At 39.7% G+C, this 21,289-nt stretch overlaps 1 protein-coding gene across 1 annotated transcript in view; it reads left to right on the top strand.

Moving 5' to 3' along the window:
• PRKAR2A (protein kinase cAMP-dependent type II regulatory subunit alpha) overlaps positions 1 to 19,522 on the top strand; it is an 80,666-nt gene extending 61,144 nt beyond the window's left edge. Inside the window, exons 5-11 of the mRNA XM_081902988.1 lie at positions 954 to 1,060; positions 4,797 to 4,950; positions 7,718 to 7,819; positions 8,642 to 8,716; positions 9,835 to 9,900; positions 12,701 to 12,839; positions 15,345 to 19,522. Coding sequence (XP_081759114.1) covers positions 954 to 1,060; positions 4,797 to 4,950; positions 7,718 to 7,819; positions 8,642 to 8,716; positions 9,835 to 9,900; positions 12,701 to 12,839; positions 15,345 to 15,478 — 777 coding nt within the window. The 3' untranslated portion in view covers positions 15,479 to 19,522. The remainder of the gene's footprint in view (positions 1 to 953; positions 1,061 to 4,796; positions 4,951 to 7,717; positions 7,820 to 8,641; positions 8,717 to 9,834; positions 9,901 to 12,700; positions 12,840 to 15,344) is intronic.
• The last annotated feature ends 1,767 nt before the right edge of the window (positions 19,523 to 21,289 follow it).

The following is a 21,289-nucleotide window of genomic DNA, read 5'->3' as shown; positions in this document are numbered from 1 at the left end:
TATCTTAAAGTGATTCAACTGTAAAAACATTGTAAAAACATCAACAATTAAAACAATATATAAAAACAATGGATTCTAGCCAACTAAATGTCTGCCATGAGTGCACTGGAATTTCTCCTTCCTCTGCTCCCTGTGCCATCTGCAAATTGGCTTCAGGAGCTCCCAAAGCAGTTCTTTTTTTGGGGGGGGGAGTTTCATTGCACTCCCAAAAGTAGTCCTGCATGTACAATGATTTAGTTGGATACAACCCAGTTAAAACAATTTCAGAATCAATACAGATACAAGCTGTGATAAAAAAGTACTCTGTGTTAATGAAGCCCAACATCTAGACACTCATTCTTTTCTGTGTGCTATTTACACTATAATGTTTGAAGCAGGTTTTTGTAACAAAGCATTTTCTGGCTTTGTCTGCTAAGACTTACTCCCATTTAATAATAAAGTATTTAGTGTGCAGGTGCTTTGATTACTTCACTTCTTAGCCTCACGTGTGTGTTGCAAAGGGAGTGTAAATGCAGGCAGCAACAGGATCTGTTCCTGGCCCTCACACATGTCAGCAGAGCACACATAAGCCTGTTCTGCCCCCTCTGCCCCTGTGCTGCCCTCTTGTGGGTCCAAAGGGACCTGTGCATTGTTGGTCATGTGCAAAATGTACTTCTATATAAGAACTGCATTAGTACAAGTGCCTCGAGTCGGTTGCTTGCTTGATCCCCACAGCAAATGTTTAAAATAAGTGTCTGCTTTCAGAGTTAAATAGTTGGATTGCTTCATGAGATAGATTTTCCCTTCATGAAGATAGTTGCTATGTTGGAAAGTGCAAATAATCTCGAATTTTTCCAAGAAGCCATTATTTACAATGGCTACTTGGCTTTTCCCCTCAGATGGAACATGGGACTGTAGGCACAAACAGGACGATTTGGGGCATAGAAATAACCCAAGCGTTATTGTCCTTTCAGGAGCAACTATCACAGGTTCTTGATGCCATGTTTGAAATGAAAGTTCAACCTCAGGATCATGTAATCGACCAAGGAGATGATGGAGACAACTTTTATGTAATTGAACGGTAAGATGCGAAAGCATTGCTTTATCATGGGTTTAGGACTTGGTTTTTTATCTGAGTAGAAAATGATATTCTGAAATGTAATTTAGTACCTAGGAGTGCCTTGCTAGGAAATGGAATTTTCTAAGCAGGGTGCATACTGGAGAAGAGGGTTCTACAAACATGATATGGTTGAAAGCACACATGATACCTGGATAATACTTCAGCCTTCATTTTATGGCTCATTCACTAATTGTCAATGGCAGATGCAGTCAAAAGATCCCTTTGAGTGTAGGTGTACAAAATGTGCATTACATTAGCTAACCATCAACAATACTCATAGGATTTATAATGCTTCTGCTGTAAAACACCAGCAACTTTAATTGTGCATAGCCTGATTCTTCATTGAAGCTTTGGGGCAGTTGTCTTGTCAGAGCTATAGTAACTCTTAAGTTGATTTTGTACATTATCTCTTTAACTATGTTGACATTATCTCCAAGTAAGAAGAATGGTCTTTTTGTGAAGCTTGTGCGTTAGTCATGAAATATGTTTATATCATTTTTGAAGTGTCTAAAACTGTCATGTAATGTTCCCTCTTAAATATTATTATCCTGACAGTTTTACTGATGAACACCTACTTAATTCTTCTACAGATAATAGTGAAATATGAACATTTATGGTTTCCTGTGGAACGAGGTTGATAATAAGACTGATGAACCAATGGATAAATGGCTGTGGGAATAAAGTCTCTTAAGAGCTCAGCTCAGCTACAGTCTTAAGATGGCACAAGATTTTTAACAAGGACTTGTATATGCATTATCTATTTATTCATTTCTATAGGAATATATATATAACTCTTCAAATGAATCTCCAAGTGTATTACAGCACAAATCAAAGATACAATAAAATGTTTAAAAGCTAAAAGTTTAAAGTTTAAAATGTTAAAAGGTAGGATCTGAAATCTAAAAAGAGCACATAAGAACCTCACATAGATAGAACAACTATTTAATAAGATATTTGAAAGATGAATAAGATATTTGAAACAACTTTGAAGATGTACCTCTTTGGAGTTTTGTAGATAAAAATGTACCATATTTTTCCCTGTATAAGATGCCCCTATGTATAAGTTGACTCCTATTTTTTTTAACCCCAAATTAAGAAATTTAATTTGTGTGCTTTCACCATCAGTGTATAAAACGATCCCCAATTTTTGGCAAAAATTTTTTTTTAGCAAAAAACATTGTCATACATGGAAAAATATGGTAGTTTTGAAAAAATGGGTTATAGTACAGTGGTACCTCTGGATGCGAATGGGATCCATTCTGGAGCCCTGTTTGCATCCTGAAGAGAACGCAACCCGTGCCTGCGCGGGTCTCAATTCACCACTTCTGCGCATGCATGTGACGTCATTTTGAGTGTCTGTGCTTGCGTGAGCTGCGAAACCAGGAAGTAATACTTTCCGTTACTTCCGGGTCGCCGTGGAGTGCAACCCGAAAACGCTCAACCTGAAGCAACTTTAACCCGAGGTATGACTGTAACTGGGTTGAATAAACTGGAATGATATTAACTTGTACTTTAGTATGTCCCATCAGTCTCAAATCCTGCTTGGCTAGTTCACATGCCACTGGGTTTTAGAATTTGTTCCACATAGAGATTCACTTTTTGTATCATAAGTACACAGTGTCTATAGTTCAGTGCAACATGCACAAGTGGAAAGAAGTCACAGTGAGCCTTGGGTTTCTTCCCCTTGCATGACCAGAAGGAGGAGCTCAGAAGCTTTTGCTTCGATGTTTGATTAGTCACAGCTTGCCAGTCTTCTGGAACTGAAACTGTGGCTAACATTAATTAACTATGGTTAGTTTTAATTAAATAAGCTGTTGCTTGAGGCTCAGGTGGCCTCAGTGGCTTGGAGCGCCTTCCATCAACTTCAGATGGTGGCCCAGCTGCACTCCTATCTGGACAGGGATAGCCTAACTACTGTTGTCTCTGCTCTGGTAACCTCTAGGTTTGCATGTCTTGCTAAATTATGGTTGAGCATGATGTACAAATGTAATCAGTGATATATTTAAGACATGTCTGTCAAGAGCCAATTTATGTATTGTTCTCCAGTGATGACAACTATAACGTGTTTCCTTTTCTTGCATTTTGCTGAAAATGTGTGAAAATGTAACTTTGTTATGAAGGGAAAATGTTGCGTACTCATACTCTCATGGAATAAAAAGTGGGTGCAAAATGTAACCAGTTGGTATTGTTTAGCTTGTCACTTGTGTGATAGGGTGAGTGCCTTTTAAAGTAGAGCTCTCCCAAAATGTTAATGGCTTTAGCATTAAAGCTTCAGCAATTAGCATAAGGCAATATTGTAGTATCAAGGTTGTATCCAACATTAGTCGTGCACAGACATTAATTTCAGTGTGTCTACTCCAAGTTGAACTTAGTTGGATAGCATGCTATCTTCCCTCTATTCTATAGTTTAATACATAGAAATCAACAATCCTAACTTGGAGTTGTGAGAGTTGCACGCTAAGATCTGTATTATCCAGTAGCAGCCGCACTGAACTAGACCAGCTATAAAACTGTTCTAGGTGTCTTGGAAGTTGCAACATGGCTTCAACTCAAGTTTAGAACACTGCTGTTGTAAAATAAAGTTTTAGTTAATAAATAAACTCTGACAACTTAATGTTCATTTAAGCCCCAAACCCTTTGAAGACACAAAATCCTCTAGGGGCTCAGTAGTAACATTGCTCTTTTTGTAGCGATAGATCATAATCCTTTCTGTGCTAGTGTATTTTATTAGGATAGCATGGTACCTTGGGGAACAGGTCAGATTTAAGGTTGTCAGATTACAAAATGTTCTTCAGTATATCTCAAGGCATTGTAACTGTGTGTGTGTGTGTGTGTGTGTGTGTGTAAGCCTGGCAGTTGGAGTGATAGTGGGATATAAATAATTGGTTTTCTCGAATGGTACATACTGAGGTTGACTAGACTGGCACTTGAGATAAAGAGAACACCATATCATAATTAGTAATATTTTGAATGATTAAGTAACTGGAAAATTTAACCATTAGGGGTCAAAATTAAGTCTCATGGACGACTGCAGTCATTTGAGTACAGGGTAATTTGCTTAGGGTGGTTTTCAGTTTGCATCAGAAATTTCTCTAGTAGCATAGATTGTGATCTAATTTTGCATATCTTATTTTATTTCAAAAAACTAAAAGCGTTGAAACTGCCATTTGCAGTTAGCATTCATACGTAGAGTTTATGAAACAGAAGCATTTCCATGAAAAAAATAAAGTCTCTACATCACTGATAGACACTGAAATATGTTAACATATTCCTTCTAAGGCATATATCACTATCCCATCTCAACTATTCACTTAGTGTGTGCCTTCTGAGCAAGTAATTTTTTTATTTGCTTAAATGTCCTCATCTGTAAAACAGAAAAAACAATGACCCACTTCAAAATATTATTCCGAGAGCTGTAAATAAAAAATATACAATATTTTGCAAATTATAAATATATATAGCACTTCCAAGAGAAAAGGAATTCCAAATAAAGACCTAACACAGTGAAAAGGAAATAGCCAAGTTATTTTGAGGGCAGATCAGGATACATGTTGGCAGGGTATAGTCTCTCCAAACCACAGAGGAGAGATTCGGAAACCATCTTATATTATTCCTTGTGTTCTTGCCAAAGTTGAGTTTTTTTAGCAGTGTTATATTTGGTCTAATGCCCGTGGTGTTTGTTTTCCCATCATTCTAGGGGATTGTATGATATTTTTGTAACACGAGATGGCCAAACTCGCTGTGTTGGCCGCTACGATAATCATGGCAGTTTTGGGGAACTGGCGTTGATGTACAACACTCCTAGAGCTGCGACAATTGTTGCCACAACAGAAGGATCCCTTTGGGGATTGGTAAGTTTATTTGGGGCGGGGTGGGAAAATACTCACATTTTGTTTGTTGTACTATTATAGGCATTATGTTTATCAGATGTTGCCCCCCTCCAATGGTTATATGCTATTCCTGGTTTTGGCAGGGCTTGCTATTATTTTCAAAATTGTGTATATTAGATCTATTGTAGCCTTTGCCATTTAGCAGTTAAGCTGTCGCATCACAGAATTCATTTATGAGAACTCGCTTTCTGTACAAAAGGCTCACTGTACCAGATAGTCACTTCCTTGTAAGAGCTTTTACGTTATTGGTGGACTGTTTTCTAAACCCCAGTCCTTTTCTTTACCATATAAAGTGGACTGGGAACTGACAGTACTGACTGCTGGCTAATTCATTTAATTTCATCTCACTGAGCTCATTTGCCTTTCCAACGAAAATTACCTAAGGCAGCATGTAAAAAACAAGATGGCTGATATTGCTTAAGGGAGTATTTGGTAGTCTTGGTTCCATGCCTAGTGGAAAATGTTTTTATTTTTATTTTTTCTGCTCACACTTACCCATGTCATATTGCAAACGGCTTTTGAAAGCCTCATTTCCCAAAGTTATTTGCCATGCAGCACCAGGGACTGCTGTTCAAGAAACGAAAACCAGAGTCCCCCTGGCATGTCAAACTAGAAATGCAATTATTTAGATCCCTGCTCGTATTAAATATACCAGTTATTTGGTTCCAGTGAACAACTGCCTCTCTTGCACATCGGCTTTGGTATACCTACATATGGAGTTGGAAAATGCCTTTATAGATTCTCTTCTCCCCAAGAGGGGAGTGCAAAGAGCTCCTGAAGTGCGGTTCCCAAAGCAGACTGAGAGCATTGCTCCTTTTTCTGGGATACATTTACAAAATGAGGAACTTCTCTTCTAGCACTAATCTGCAGCTGCTAATCTGGGATCACTTCATAGTTGCCTGCAATAATTTGCCTTGGTTGCTCTGACGTCCTAGAACCCTTTGAAGTGTCATGGATTATGTATATGTACGCTGTATCTACCAAGCTTCATGGCAACTAGTATTAAGTCTGTCTGATAGGGATGGCTTTGATCAAACTCTGTCCACCACTAAGCAGGTGTGTCCTCCATTGTGGGCTTGGTCATTTGCCACCACTTTCCTTGCTGTTAGTTGGAAATGACCATCTAAGTAATTGATACCAAATATGTGAGTTTATTGATTAGAGGAGGGCAAAACATAAGGTAGCATTTTATTCCAGATACCTTATCAGATGCATGATGTTACTTGTGAATCCATTTTAAAAACGAGTGTCCAAAATGTTGAAGAGAAATGAAAACAGCTTCACTGCCCATGCCCTCGACATGTTTTTTTCTTGGACATAAACTAGGTTTCTCCCTGGTTATCTGCATTGCTTTCAGCTTCCCAGAGATTCTCTTTCCTATGTCTCTTTCCTTTCTCGAAATGCTGCCATCATGTTGGAGCAGCTTTCTCAATTACCTTACTTTGTCTCACAGCTGCTTATTAGGCCCTGGGGGCATTCTTGAATGACAGGCTCTCCCCACCACTGCCATACGCTAGAGAAATTAAACATGAGCGGCACTGCAAGCCTGTGCTGACAAAAATGGGAAACGGAATTACTGTTTTCTGTAGTTATTGCACAGCCATTACAGATTCTGTCTTCTCTTGCTCCAGTGTACAGTTTACTGTTTCTGGAAAGATAACATAGCTATATATCCAGCTGCAAACAAATTCTTCCTTTCCAAACATATTAAGACACTCTTTTCTTTATCCAAGCAATTGTTTTTGTTTCAGAGACTGGCTGTTTTCAGAATAATTTTCCTTTATGTTTTTAAGCAATTTCCAGGGCTACAGTTCCATGATATTTGAGTGCATTTTTTAAATGTAATTATCAGTAACTAGGAAAGCAGGGTCGAGCTGGTCTTCTCAGGAGTTTATGTGTTTCAGGGTTTTATATATTGCTTAATATTGAGAATTTCTAAGTGGTGTACATAAAACATTAAAAAAAATGTTAAAAGAATAACAGTATGGCGTTAAGGCAGAGATGATAAACATGTGGTGCAGGTTTCTCATTTGTTTGGTTTTTATGCTTAATATACATTTAGCCTGCCCACCCCAAATTGTCGCCATCATCCATCCCACTTAGCTGCATCTGAGATGGTGATGCTCCCTCCATTATTGTGACTGAGATAACTTGCCATTTGGCTTTTCTCCTCCCATCATACTCTTGTGCAGTGGGCGTCGGGCCTGAATTAAATTTCCTCTTCCTTTTCTATCTCTTTTCCTTAATGTATTGCTTTTATCAAATGACAAGCTGCCATCTTAAACTGTGAACTGCCTTATGTGGATTTGCAGAAAGGTTGGCAAATTTCATGTGGACATTTTAATTCCATATTTGGTATGCAGTTAATGGGTCCTTGTGAGGTGAGCTAAATAAATGTTTGCTCATTTTCAACAAGCAGTTTTTGAATGTATCCTTTCTGCATCAGTCAAAGTTCATGTAGAGAAACCAGGTTAGGAAAGAGCCATTTCCCCCTCTCTTCTCTCTTCCTGTTTCCTTTCCAGTATTAACATTACTATGTGGACATTTCAAAAGCTAGTACCAGAGCCCTGACTAGCAAAAAAATGTGACACTTCTTACAAAGAATTGAAACGTAATTATAACTTTACAGGAGTGAGCTCCTTGTTTCAATTGAAGAGGTCCTTGTTTGACTAATTCAGATAGAAGTTGTCAGGGTAAATAACCTACACTTTAATGCTGCTTCTTTAAGGATCGAGTGACGTTCAGAAGAATTATCGTGAAAAACAATGCAAGGAAAAGGAAGACATATGAACTATTCATTGAGTCAGTGCCCATCCTTAAGTCACTGGAGGTAAAGTATTTTGTTGGAGGTGACCAATAAAGAATGATTAAAATTGATTTAGGGGCACTGCTATACTTAACTTTTCAGCGTTGTAAATATTCGGTGAATGGCTGAACCTGCCAGGCTTGGATTGGACTTGTAACAGCAACTTCTTTAGAACCGTGCTGTATTTCTACATTAACTATTTCAGCCAGCCTTGCTACTTGTCTGACAAATTGTCCCAAGGTGAGGAAAGGACAAATGATGCAGGACAAACTATGCCAAGCTATCGAGGCTTTGTGTGGCTCTCTTCCCAATATTAAAGGGTTTCTAATGGGAAAATGCTAATGGAACCTTCAGAATGATGACTTGAGCTAACTGGCAGCTTATGAAATGCTGTCACCAAGAGCTGCATGCGTGGTTCTCCCTATTGCCTTTCTAGTTACTAATTTAAAATGAAGGCAAAAGAGCTCTACGTGGCGCTTTTATGGTTGTCACTGCTGTTTCTCTTTGACTTCCAGGTATGCTAGAAGCAACAACAGGCATCAATTGCTGTGGCCAGTTTCATGATGTGGGGAGGGATGGAGAAGCAGACTTCCTTTGAGCTGTCAGGGAAGCAGTGGAAGGAGTAGGGTTGGGGGCAAGCATGGGTGACAAAAACAGTGAATGGGTGAACAGCCTATTGGCCATAAACTGCAATGCTGTTTTGGACAAAGTTATGCAAATAATACTGTGGGAAGGGTTTAACATATCCACATATGGGCACTTCGGTCACCTTGTTACAGCATTTGGTTAGGTTATGCCATAGGAAGGATTATGGGAGGTGGAATTCATTTTCTCTTTCTGTTCCAGCCTTCAGAGCGAATGAAAATTGTTGATGTAATAGGGGAGAAAACGTTTCAAGATGGGGAACGTATCATTGCTCAGGTACGCGGACACCGTTCTTCCACAACACACTCGTCTCACAATGTTAGGTTTAGCTTGACTTCATTATCAGCATGAACTGTTCTTCCCTGTTTTATCTGATCATACCTACTTACGTTACCCAAACCAGCATACAGAAAGTAAAACGAATATAAGCCTTTAGGGTGACTGATGTTCGGGTTTTAAGCAATGTAGCCATTTATGTGCACCTTTCTTCTTTCCTTGACCAAAGTGCTGTGGTATTGCTGTGGCACTTCATGGTTCTGCTGATATACTTATTTGTCATTCAACCTGGATCTTTTATTTTCCCTCTATGCTGTTGTTTGCATTTTATAAGAACTACTCCGGAACTTAGGGACGCGGGTGGCGCTGTGGGTTAAACCGATCAGATTTGCCGATCAGAAGGTTGGCGGTTCGAATCCTTGCGACAGGGTGAGCTCCCGTTGCTCAGTCCCTGCTCCTGCCAACCTAGCAGTTCGAAAGCACGTCAAAGTGCAAGTAGATAAATAGGTACCGCTCCGGCAGGAAGGTAAACGGCGTTTCCGTGTGCTGCTCTGGTTCGCCAGAAGCGGCTTAGTCATGCTGGCCACATGACCCGGAAGCTGTACGCCGGCTCCTTCGGCCAATAAAGCGAGATGAGCACCGCAACCCCAGAGTCGTCCGCGACTGGACCTAATGGTCAGGGGTCCCTTTACCTTTACCTTACTCCGGAACTTAGCACAATTGTGGTTTGATGCCAGTATTTGTATCAGCGATAGTTTGAATTGGAATTCCCTCCCTCCATGCAACTTAGGGAAATTTATATCAGAAAATGCCACAGAGAGAGATAATTTAGTATGTTTATGTGTATTTAGTAAACAAAGAGTGGCTGGGGAAACCCAGCCAGAGGGGCACAGTATAAATAATAACTTATTATTATTATAGCTAACAACTTCAAAACCGTTAAGCTTGTCTAATATTTGATTTGCACATGGCATCCACTTGTTGTTACTAATGAACTTAGGAAACAGAAATTTTTCCGTGAAACAATAAAGCAGTGCAACACCACCACCCAAGTCAGTGGGCTGAACAGGGTTTCAGAAAACGAAAACAAATCTGAAAACAGCTTCTTGTCTTCACAGGGTGATAAGGCAGACAGCTTTTACATTGTAGAATCTGGTGAAGTAAAGATCTTGATTAAAAGCAAGGTGAGTCCAAATACGCTGCGGTGCTGATTGGTTAAAATTTAGTAAATACAAATATCAAGAAAAATGACCAGTAAAAAGCAATCATTTCCAAGAATCTTGCTATAAGAACTGTTACTTATTTTACTCTAAAGTTACCATTGGGGTGGGAGGGTGGAGCAGGGAAGCAATTGTGTGAAGGTATTAGGTTTCTTAGGACGCCAATAGTTCATGTAGGCTGTGAGCAAGACCACTGCAACGCCTTAAAGCTATGAATTGCCAAAGTTAGAAACATACATTGGTAAGAAAATCTAAGTTATCCTGTTGTGAAAAGGAATCCTTCTGACATTATATATGTATCTTTAAAGAAAGTACAGACTAGGTTGTTGTTGTTGTTTTTTAAAAAAACAAACAATTAAGCCTAAAGATCTCTCTCTATGGGAAGAAGAGATTTGCTCTCCCTCTTCTGCATTCAGCTTTACTTTGCTTACGGTCTGTATTAGTTTGGTTATAATTTCCAGTTGTGGAATTGCCTTTGCTAGTGAATTCTCAAGACTTAATATTATAGGGTGAAATGTACTGAGAGATTGCTGTTGCTTCCATGTTACTTTGCACACAGATGGATTTGGGAAAATGAGTTTAAAATAAAGCAGCTAATATGCATTTGAATGGGAAAAGGTTAATGTACAGTACCAGGGAGAGAGTTCAGGGCTAATCTACAGAGGATGTCATTTTTGTGCTGCAATATTCTCTGTGTAGGAATGAGACATATACACTTATGTGTGAACAATCCATGCATGTGTCTCTTGCACACAAAAATATTCTAGACATACGTTTTTATATGCACATTTTCTACACATAGCTTTCTTAATTAGTTTCACCTTACAGAAATACCTTTAGTATAAGAAGGAAAGTTATGTTTGAAAGGGTATTAAAAATAACATAGGAATTGTCCTATGTGAATTGGTCATAATATACCATAAGTGAGAGAAAACCATGGGGCTGGTTCACTTACAGCTACCCTTCTGAAATTTGGCAGTATTTATCCCCCAGAAGGGGCTACCAAGCCTGCAAATGTAATCTCATTTAGTAAAAAAAATAGAAAATGGTGTGTGTGTGTTTAGCTTATATATGCCCAGCACAAAAACTCCAATTAGCATAATAATAATACCTTTATTGTCGATGTACAACCTGTGTACAATGAAATTAACCCATATTTTATCTTGGCAGGCGCAGCTAATATACCTGCAACTTTTATCTGTTTAAAAAAGTAGTTTATCACATTTTTTATTTCTCAAAATAGTGATTAGCTTTGATTTTCCTGAATCTGGTTTGAAATTCAGATCTGAATCACACAGACGCTAAATAGGTCTTGAGTTAAATTGGGCTGTTTTCTGAAGCACTGAAACAGGGTCCAGACCAAAGCTTATGGCTTGTGCACACCTCTTGTTAAAAGCTCAGTGTTCCTAGCATTGTAATCTACAGACAAGAGAAAGGAGGAAGTGTGTGTACAGCAGAGAGGAGGAGAAAGGGTGTGCATGAACCCATGTCCCACTCCTACTGTTAAATCTGCTTTGGGCCACCATGCCAAAAGTTTTGCATATAAATTATACCGTATGCTGACAGTCACAATGTACCCTGGCTATCAACAAAAAATATTATGTTTGCTAGTGGAGCAGTATTAGAATGCAGTCAACAAAAATGCAATTTTCAATACCTTAGTGCTTTGCCTTCTCAGCAGTGCACTTATTGCTTTTGAGTGAAATCCATGTTCACATTATGCAGCTGCAGAGATCTTTTGAGGGGCCAAAGCCTCTTGTTAAGTCAGCCTTGATTTAAGTAGATAGGTGTGGTAGCTGAGAGAACTACGGTTCAAATACCGTATTTTTCGCCCTATAGGACGCACTTTCCCCCCTCCAAAAATGAAGGGGAAATGTGTGTGCGTCCTATGGGGCAAATGCAGCCTGGAGAGTGAGAGGGGTCAGTTTGCAGGAAGCTATCCGCAAGCCTGGGGAGCCCGCGGGAGTTCCCGCCGGGCTCCCATAGCTTGCGGAGAGCTGCCTGCACCCCGAAGCCTGGGCGCACTGAGCAGTCGCGCCCTCCCACGGCTTGCGCAGAGCTGCCTCTATCCCGAAGCATGGGCGCGCTGAGCAGTCACGCCCGGGCTTTTGGTAGCTCTCCGCAAGCTGTGGGAGGGCTCCCACGGCTTGCGGAGAGCAGCCTGTTCTGGGGGCTGTGGTCAGGGGAAGCTCGGGCTTCCCCCACCCCAGCCCTGCGCCTAGGGGAAAAATAATTTCCCCCCTTTATTCCCCCCCCCCAAAAAAACTAGGTGCGCCCTATGGGCCAGTGCACCCTATGGGGCGAAAAATACGGTAGTATGCTAGAACACCCAGAACTTGCCTCTTACAGTGGCACTTTCCCTTAGAGAACCTCTTGTACTTTAATTCCTCCAAACATAACTGTACAGAATCCTCTAGGTAACAGTGAAATCAATCAATAGTTTCAATATCAATTTAATAATATTTTTTAGAAAACGGTTGTCATTGTATGGGTCCTAGCTGGACCGACCTCATTCCTCAGGGTCCTGTTGAAATAAATACTGTGTGTGCCAACTTTAAAAAGTATGTAGACAATGCTGCCTTCCAGCCTTCTTTGAGAGCAGAGTTTTACAATGAGGGCATCACCACAGAAAAGCCTCTGTAGCTTGTGATACTTCACTCTGATAGCCATGGAACTGACAGCAGGGCACTCAAGGAGTGTCGCTGCATAGAAGGGTTTGAAGGGGAACAAGAATGACTTCTAAGTGTTAATGTTTCTAATGCAGACCGTCACAGGCAAGGACGCAAACCAAGAGGTGGAGATTGCTCGATGTGAAAAAGGACAGTATTTTGGAGAACTTGCACTTGTTACCAACAAACCCAGAGCAGCCTCTGCCTATGCAGTTGGGGAGGTCAAATGTTTAGGTAAGAACTCTTTCTCTCTCCTTATATGTGTTCCTCCTGATCAAGTATCACCAGCGGCTCCCTTTCCTCCACACTTCTGTTTGGATCCATAATCTTTTTGTTTGGGTACCTTATTATTATTATTATTATTATTATTATTATTATTATTATTATTAATACTACTACTTACTATTTATTAAATTTACATAACGCTCTTCATCAAGTGATTCCAGGGCGGTTCAAAGAATAAAATACCTTAGCACCACCAGTGAGAAAATCAGTTCCACTGAGTTTCTAGCTCTTTTCCCTATGAAGAAAATCTTGAAAATATGACAGCATCTTTCTTAAAGCATCCAATATGTTATAATTGTGATGTTTGAGTTGACACACTGTATAGCTTTTGGTGAACCCAGCTGGTTAGAAGATTGCTAGCAAAAGGAGATGTGCTATGCAAAGGTTTGTTTCCAAGGACTTGTTTTCTTTCCTTGGCAAGTACCTGTGTTTGGGCCTGTTTACATAATTTGAATCCGAAGTGAACTTGAGGCCTTGATTTCTTCATCCAAGACGGTAACTTGGAAAGTTCAGTCAGTGGTAAAATTACAGTTTCCTGAGTCTTCACTCTTATCTTGGGTGAATGACTACATTCGTTTCCATAATAGGAGGCAGTGAATAGACTTCAGTTTTATGGACAAATATGCTGATTTGTGAGTGAACCAAGTCAGTCGAGAATGAACACTCTGTAATTCCTTTCTAGCATTATATTATTTATTATTTTAAACCAGCCATCAACTTAAAATACCAGGGCAGTTTATAGTAAATCAGTTAAAACAATAAAATTCAGATTTACAACCATAAAAAGCAAAGAGTTAAGTAAACATTGATGAACAGCAATGCAGCCTTGTTAAAATAACAATACAAACTGCAGTGGTCTTTATAATAACCCTGACCTGAGCAATTCTTTTCCAAAGCTGAGGTGAAAAGATAGTCTTTACTTGACACCCAAGGCCCCATAGTGAAGGGGTCATGTTAACCAACATAGTTATCTAAGGATATCAGTATTTACAAAGTTCCCTTGAAACTTTATTATCTGCTCAAGAGGAAGTGAGCTGTCATTTAAAATCAAGAATTGTAACTGCAAAGCAAATCCAGCGATTGTGGTTTATCACAAACTGATTATTTAAACATGACAGTTTCATAACCCACAGTTTAGAGTGTGCTAGTTTCATCACAACTGTTGAGTCTCACTAGTGTCCTATTCAGATAAAGGTGTACCTCCGGCTAGTGCTCCTCTGTGGCTTCATGTTGCACAGGAAGATCAGTAGTGGCAGGCAAGCCAACATTCAGAGTCCTTGATATTCTTGAATATCTTAAAATGCTTCCAATGAACTCTGGTGTTCTCCAGAACACGTTTATTAAATCCTCTGACTTTGCAGAATGGAGAGAAGGCAAAACCAATGGGCACCTGGTGGCTTTGTAACAAAGTGGTTTCCAAATTTATTGATGCATTTTACGTTTTGGGAATAAAGCAACATAGAATTATATACTTAAATCACGGGATATCCTAGTTGAAATCAGTTCCTTCCAGTTTGCTTCAAAATCTGACAGGGCGTTCAGTTTCATTTTTATTTTGTAAATTTATATCCTACTCAGCTGTGTTAAAAAAAGAATTCCAGACTTGTTTACAATAAAGTGATAAAATTATAAAACAGTTGAAATCTAAAAGAGCAATATTAACACAGTTTCCATAAAAGATTAAAAAGCCTGGTGTCCAGAAGACAGTAAGGGAGACACCAAGAAGGTCGACCCTTCCCATCAGTATGTTTCAGTCAAATACACAAGCGACAAAGGCCTCTCGCTCACACTTCCTACCAATGATACTGGAGGCATACTGTTTTCAGAAAAGTTGCTCTCCAGTTTGGCTCTGTGTTTGCTTGGGTAGTTATGTTGGTGAGAAGTTTGGAAACCAGCTTGTTAATAGATCTGACTTGTTCTCATTGGCTTTGTTTTCTGTTCATTCTGCTGGATGCGGCCTACCGTCTAGAATTAGATGTATTTCTGGAATAGCCTTGGGATCCACAGTAAATAGCAATACCAGGCAAAAGTTTGCTGTCTGTGAAAAGTGGTTTTCCCTTGAAATGATCTGATTTGGAAAGGATCCATCCTTCAGATCAACTGTGCCACTTTCCTTCTGTCCCTGCGACTTACCATGCTGCTGATGCAGCAGTCCAAACCATTAACAACAACAACAACAACTTTATTATTTATATCCCACCCATCTGACTGGGTTTCCCCAGCTACTCCCCAACAGAAATTAAAAACACGATAAAACATCAAACATTGAAAACTTCCCTAAAACAGGTGGCTGCTCTTGGAGCAACCATAAAAACCTCAAGGAACAATATCTCCCTGTTTTCCTGGTTAACTTGTTCTGCTTCCAGTTTCTTTGGAGGTGCAGGTGGGGGCGGGGATTTCCCTTGAAGTCTATTTTGATGCATTCTTTCCATGTCTCCCTGTGTTTCTGTGCAGTTATGGATGTGCAAGCATTCGAAAGGTTACTTGGGCCCTGCATGGACATTATGAAGAGGAATATAACCCATTACGAAGAGCAGCTGGTAGCGTTGTTTGGTTCTAGCTTGGACCTGACCCATCCAGGCAATTAGGCACAGAGTACCTTAGTGCCTTCTCAGTTCAAGACACAGAAAAGTCTCCTATTAGCAACAGCGCAGCACCACACAAATGAAAGAAGGACACTATGGGACAGTGGCTGTTGGTGTCTTCTTGGGCATTTTTTTTAGAAACCTACATAGGTCTCAGCACAGCTGGACAGGTCAAGGTTTGCTCCAGGCCTCTGCTTTGCTGCTGCTGAAATTTCATTATTAGACCTAGCTTACTGCTGAGTCTCTTAATCCTCCTTTCACTTTGCTTAATTCAGAATGGCATGTCTCTCCAACAATTCAAGTGCCTGATACGAAAGATGTGGAGCCCTCTTATTTGTTCTTGTTTAAACAAAAATCATTGCGAGAGAAAACTTTGGAATTGTGATTTGGAATAGCAGGTGGCTCTTCCTTCTTTCAGGGACAGCTACCTCCTTACAGTATCTTCCTTTTGACGTTTCCTCCCCCCGACAGAGTATCAATCTGCTTTTAATACAGATGTTGTACTTGGATTTGAAATAGTTGATAATGTCAAGGGCATGGGAAGATTTTGGAGCTAGCGAGTTCTGAGGTTTCCCTGCCATCTGCTGCCAATAGCAGGTACTGCAGCTTCTAAAGCTTCTGGGTCCAAGGGTGGACCTACTCTGTCGATAAATAATGAAGCAAAATACTGAATTCTGAGCAGTATCTAGCAGAAAACGGAATTAGGTTTTTTAAAAATATTTTTAGGCTACAGTGAATTTGAATATTAGGTCAAGGGATCCAGTGGCCAGAAGTGTTGCAACAATATTGTCCTCCAAAAGTTGACCTGTTTTCTTGATTAAGACTTAATCTGTGGTCTGATGGGAAACAGAAGTGCGTAACCCAAGTTTCCTGTTTGTGGGGATTCTTTATACACTTCAATTTTGCATGGCACGGCCCTGCGCAGAATCAGTTTTAATGCTCTTTTTTTAAGGAGGGTTGGATTTTTGGTTGTTGTTGTTTTTTTGTAACTTAATATTTATGTACTTAAGGGGCTCCCTTCTACTGTAATATTTTACAGCATTCTTTAACAAAATTAGGTATACACTTTCCAGTTGCCAAGTCTGTTTGCTAAACCTTTTTTGGAAACTTAGTTCAAACGAGAATGATTTCTTTAAAAACAAACAAACCTAAAATGAAAAAAATCTCACTCCCTGGACAATTGATGTTGTGGCTGGAGGGATCTTTTGAGCTCAGATTCAGTTCACTACATTTCTCCAAAACACTTGCTAAGTCAGCGGCATTTTTTTAAAAAAAGTATCTTCTTTCTATCTTACTGCTTACTTAAAATAATTAGCAACATCCAGTGATGTTCACCACCTGTGCAATGAAAATCTGCTTGCACAATAGAACTTGGGATTTTCTCTTCTCCCTCATTTTATCCCTTGTGCACTCCCCCCAAAAATCTGCTCTGGCAATTCCCCCAACCCTCTGGGGAAAAAAAGTTTTGGAACCTGTAAGTAGTCATTTTGCTTTGACTATTTCATTATCAGTGTTTCTCAGTGTGTTATAAACATGACTATTTTGGAGAGAGATTTTCACTAATTATGGATTTGCAATGATAGATTAAAACCTTTCACTCATTGTGGCCCAGCCAATTAAACCTGAAATAATTCCACCATTCATAATTCCTCCTTCTTGGCAATGCCACAGATCTAAACCACAAATTAGCTCATAGTAGCCATTTCCCAGTTTGTCTCATTTTTATGTTTTTACATTAGCAATTTAAGACATAATTTTTAATATGTTGTTGAATCAGGGAACGATACTGTACTAGCTTGAAGGCAAAAGGACTTTTTTTAATGTAATGAAAGCCAATGGAAAAGACGTCTAAGCTCTGGTGATTGTATCCTACTTTTCTTCCCCCAACACCTCCATTTCAGCTGTGCGTTCTCTGCTTGTAGGAGACAGGTTTGCTACAAAAGCCCAGAAGAAAAATATCCTTCATTCATCTTAAGATTTTACACCAAAGATATTGTTTTTCATTGTAGGATTTTCAGTGTGTAAACTTCTTTTAGGTTGTGGATCTAATTAAGGGGATTGGTTGAAAAAGGTCACTGTGGAGCCTTTGTAAGCTGAGTTGAGCAGGTATGCATTCAAGCCATTCTCAAGTTTTCCTTAAGATTTCGTCAAATTTCAGGTGAGCCAAATTCTTTCTAGACCCCCAGTTTCCAGCCAGTAGAGGCCTTCCCTTCTTATGCTGAGCACTTATTCACTGGAACCTTGCAGGCATTTTTCTTTGTCCTATATAACATTGCTTTATAGTTCTTAACAGGTTACTCAAAATGGCACCTTCTCAACCTGGCCAAGCTGAAGTTCTGGGGTTCTGTTTTGTTGGAGTTTTGTAGAGGATTCTGCTGCATTAGAAAGAAACGACAGGGAAGGGAAATGGCTTTACAGGAAGTAGAGTGGCTGAGGGCCAGACTAGCTATACTGATCTATAGACTACCTGCTGAAAATAATTTTCTATACTTTTCTGAAAGCAGGCAAGTTGAAGGGCTCAAATGCACAATCTCAAAATTGGACATTCCTTTTTGTGCAAAACTGATTTATTGCCGTGTGTTTATGGATGGTGGACTGGTCATATGACTCACTATCAAGAGCCACAATTTTCCTGTGATAAGTTGTGTGGGAATTCCAGCTGAACATTCAAGGAGGACAGTCTTCTTTCTTTGGCTGGATTTAAATGCAAGTCCAGTTTGTAGCCGTGTGGATTGCTCCTCGCACTGAAGACATCAACATTACTTTTGAAATGAGCCATTTTTTATATGTCTGAGTGGTAATGATTTGGCTATTTGTAAAATGATGTATTGTGAAATTCTTAGAGTGAAAGATACTTGGACGAATCATGTTGACATCTACTATTTCCCCTTCATGCCTCCGTCCCCAATCTCCCTGGAGTCTAGCAATATTGACCGAGAGTGGTTCAGCTCCCATTTTTAGATCACTGCTTTACCATAGCTGCATTAACTCCTTATGACATTTGAACGTATTTTATGCATTTTGTTTCTGCTTCTGGTATTGCTCTTTATCAAGGGGGGAAAGAAATCTGTGAATAGTTTGCGTATGATCACTGGTGATGTCTAGCTTTAATAAGAGAACTCAGCAGCAAAGTGACTAATGAGAGTGATATCTCTTCATATGGCCATTTTTTAAAACAACAACACAACTTTCTGCTTGTCATTTTTGAGGCTGGTAGGAAGAGCTTACAGTGTCCCTGTGTAATACTTCTGTTAATGTCACAGCACAAATTTCACTAAATGTATGTAAGAAACGAAATGTTGATATGTGAAGTGCAGGTTTGCAGAGGAGAAAAGGTAACCCCTTTAAATGCCATTTTCTTTTCAGTTGTTATTGACATGTATTTGTATACTAGTCTTGCCAAAAATACAACTTTTCTGGGTCCGGCCCCCCCCCCGTTACATTTTGTTGTGAGTACTGCTGGTGAAGTCAATGTGTTCCAGTTGCTCAGCCACACGATTCATTTGAAGAGGCCTTCTCTCCATGTGGTTTCTCCCGGCACAGGCTGTAGGGCTATGTTGCGCCTTGATCACCCAGGAAGCAGAAAACAGTCCCTAATCTCTTAGGCACGTGGCACAAATTTTCTGAGCCTCTCTAAATCTTAAACCATGTGCTATGAATGCTTTTCTCCGGTCACAAAGGTAATTTCAATTTTGCTTAAAAATGCTACCTCAAGGCTCCAAGTGCTGTAAATGTGTCTTGCCTGTGAGAATTCCACAAACTGGTTATGATAAGTTCTGTTGCATTAAGTATGTGGGATGTTCTCTTGGGTTTTTTAAATCTGTTGGGGAGGGGCCTGTTTTAACTCATTTTTACAGCTAATATTTGATGATTATTTTTTTTGTCCTTGTTTTGTTTTCAAAAAGTGTGGGCAGATTTGCAGAGGGATCAGTTCTTGCACTATAGTATTGCCCAAGGCGGGGGAGAGTACACCCGCCATATGAGATGCTGGTGTCAATCTGATCTGGGGTTTGACTACACTTCCGACTAATAAAACCTGACATGCCATGTCCAGCCTTCCTGATTACCTCCTTGTGTGTCTTAGTCTGCTTTTCAAACTTCAGCGAACGTGATCCTTACCCACGCTTACAAATTAAAAGAGACAATTCAGTTTGAGCCATGTGCAGTACTGAAAACAGGCAATACTGAAAGGTCATGGCTGCTTGGTGCAATAACTCTTGAGGGGAGAGGAAGGACCGTTGCATAGTGGAAGAAGGCATGCTTTGCATGCAGAGAAGGTCCCTAGTCAAATTCTTGGCATCTCCAGGTTAAAAAGTCTCAGGTGGCAGGTGCTAGGAAAGACCTTTCAGTCTGATATACACTGGGCAGTCATTGCCAGAGAGAATGCATACTTCTGGGTTGGATGGACAAGTAGTCTGACCCGGTGCAGCCCTCCTGAGATCACTTGGATTGCAGGTCAGAAACAGGTGCTCAAATGCTCTTGCATGTCAGACTCCCTTGCTAGCATGCCAGACAGGAAAAGCTGCATGGGTGGGGAATAAACAAAATAATAATAATTATTATTATTTCTAGCCCCCACAGTCATAGAGACGCTTTCAAAAGTCAGTCTTGCACTATTCCCAACTTAAGTTGAACACCTGGCTTACTAACTCAATTGTTCTTCCCAAGCACACAGACCCATATTTTTACGTATTACTTTCTTTCTCCAGAATTTGCATTTGGGTTTTTATGCCAGAGGAATCATTAAAGTGTGCAGGTGGAATAACTCGTTCAGTGTCTGGCTACTAAATGAAGGTTACAGAACAGCAGATTTTTATTTTAGTTACAAATTTATTTGTAGGGCGAACTGTATCTATTATAGAAGGTTGATTTATGAATCATAAGGTAGTGTCTTACACCACAATAAAAAAGGCATAAACCTCAGTGCATTAGAATCCACCAGCTGCATGAAATAATATCCTAAGGTGGGTGTGGGTGTTTCTGGTTGGCTGGCTGGCTGGCATCTGTCTGTCTCAAGAGAATGAAGAAGAAAAGTAAGCAGTAACATCAGAGAAGAAAGAAATGCAAATAATAAAGGTGGTAATAATTACGTTAAATTTTGATTTTGTCAAAAATGATTATTTACAATTCACAAAGCAACATTAACACAAACTTCCTAGCATTGGTAAGCTAATTAACACCTTTTGAGGATTAAAGACTATTATCTCAGGCCTCTGGGGTGATAGAATTGAAATCTTGATAAATTATAATTCACTGGATTCACCCTACATAATCTTTCTCTGAAGTTCCTTTATTCAAGCATGACCACCTTAAGGTAAGTATAACAGTATTCTGCGAGGTTGAACCATTGTATGAATTTCGCCACAGATTGGACACTTGATTCTAGAGTCCTTGCCTTGAAAAGTTCAAATATTTGCAAACCAGTGGAAGATACCATTGTTCTTATTTGTTTAAAATTTTTCAGTCCCACCTTCCCACTACAATAAGTCCTGAAAGCAGATAGTGACTGAGGAAAGCAGAATGTCAGAGAAGGATCTGAAATATTTTCCTTGAAGCTTGAATTTGTTTTATTCTGGATTGTTTTATTTGATATTTTATGTAAACCGGTTTGAGATTTGTTCTTTAAAATGCAAAGCAGCATAGAAATGAAATGAACAACAACAACAACGACAATCATCCTACAGGGGCAGGGAATGGTACCTAGACATTGCATTATGACGACCGTAACATAGGTTTAAGGGGCCATTAGATTATATACAGTGGTACCTCGGGATGCGAACGGGATCCATTCCGGAGTCCCGTTCGCATCCTGAA

This window comes from Podarcis melisellensis (genome assembly GCF_964234715.1).
Source record: "Podarcis melisellensis genome assembly, chromosome: 2".
Classification (NCBI taxonomy): Eukaryota; Metazoa; Chordata; class Lepidosauria; order Squamata; family Lacertidae; genus Podarcis; species Podarcis melisellensis.
The sequence above is the reverse complement of the archived record's forward strand: the minus strand, read 5'-3'. Positions and strand labels throughout refer to the sequence as shown.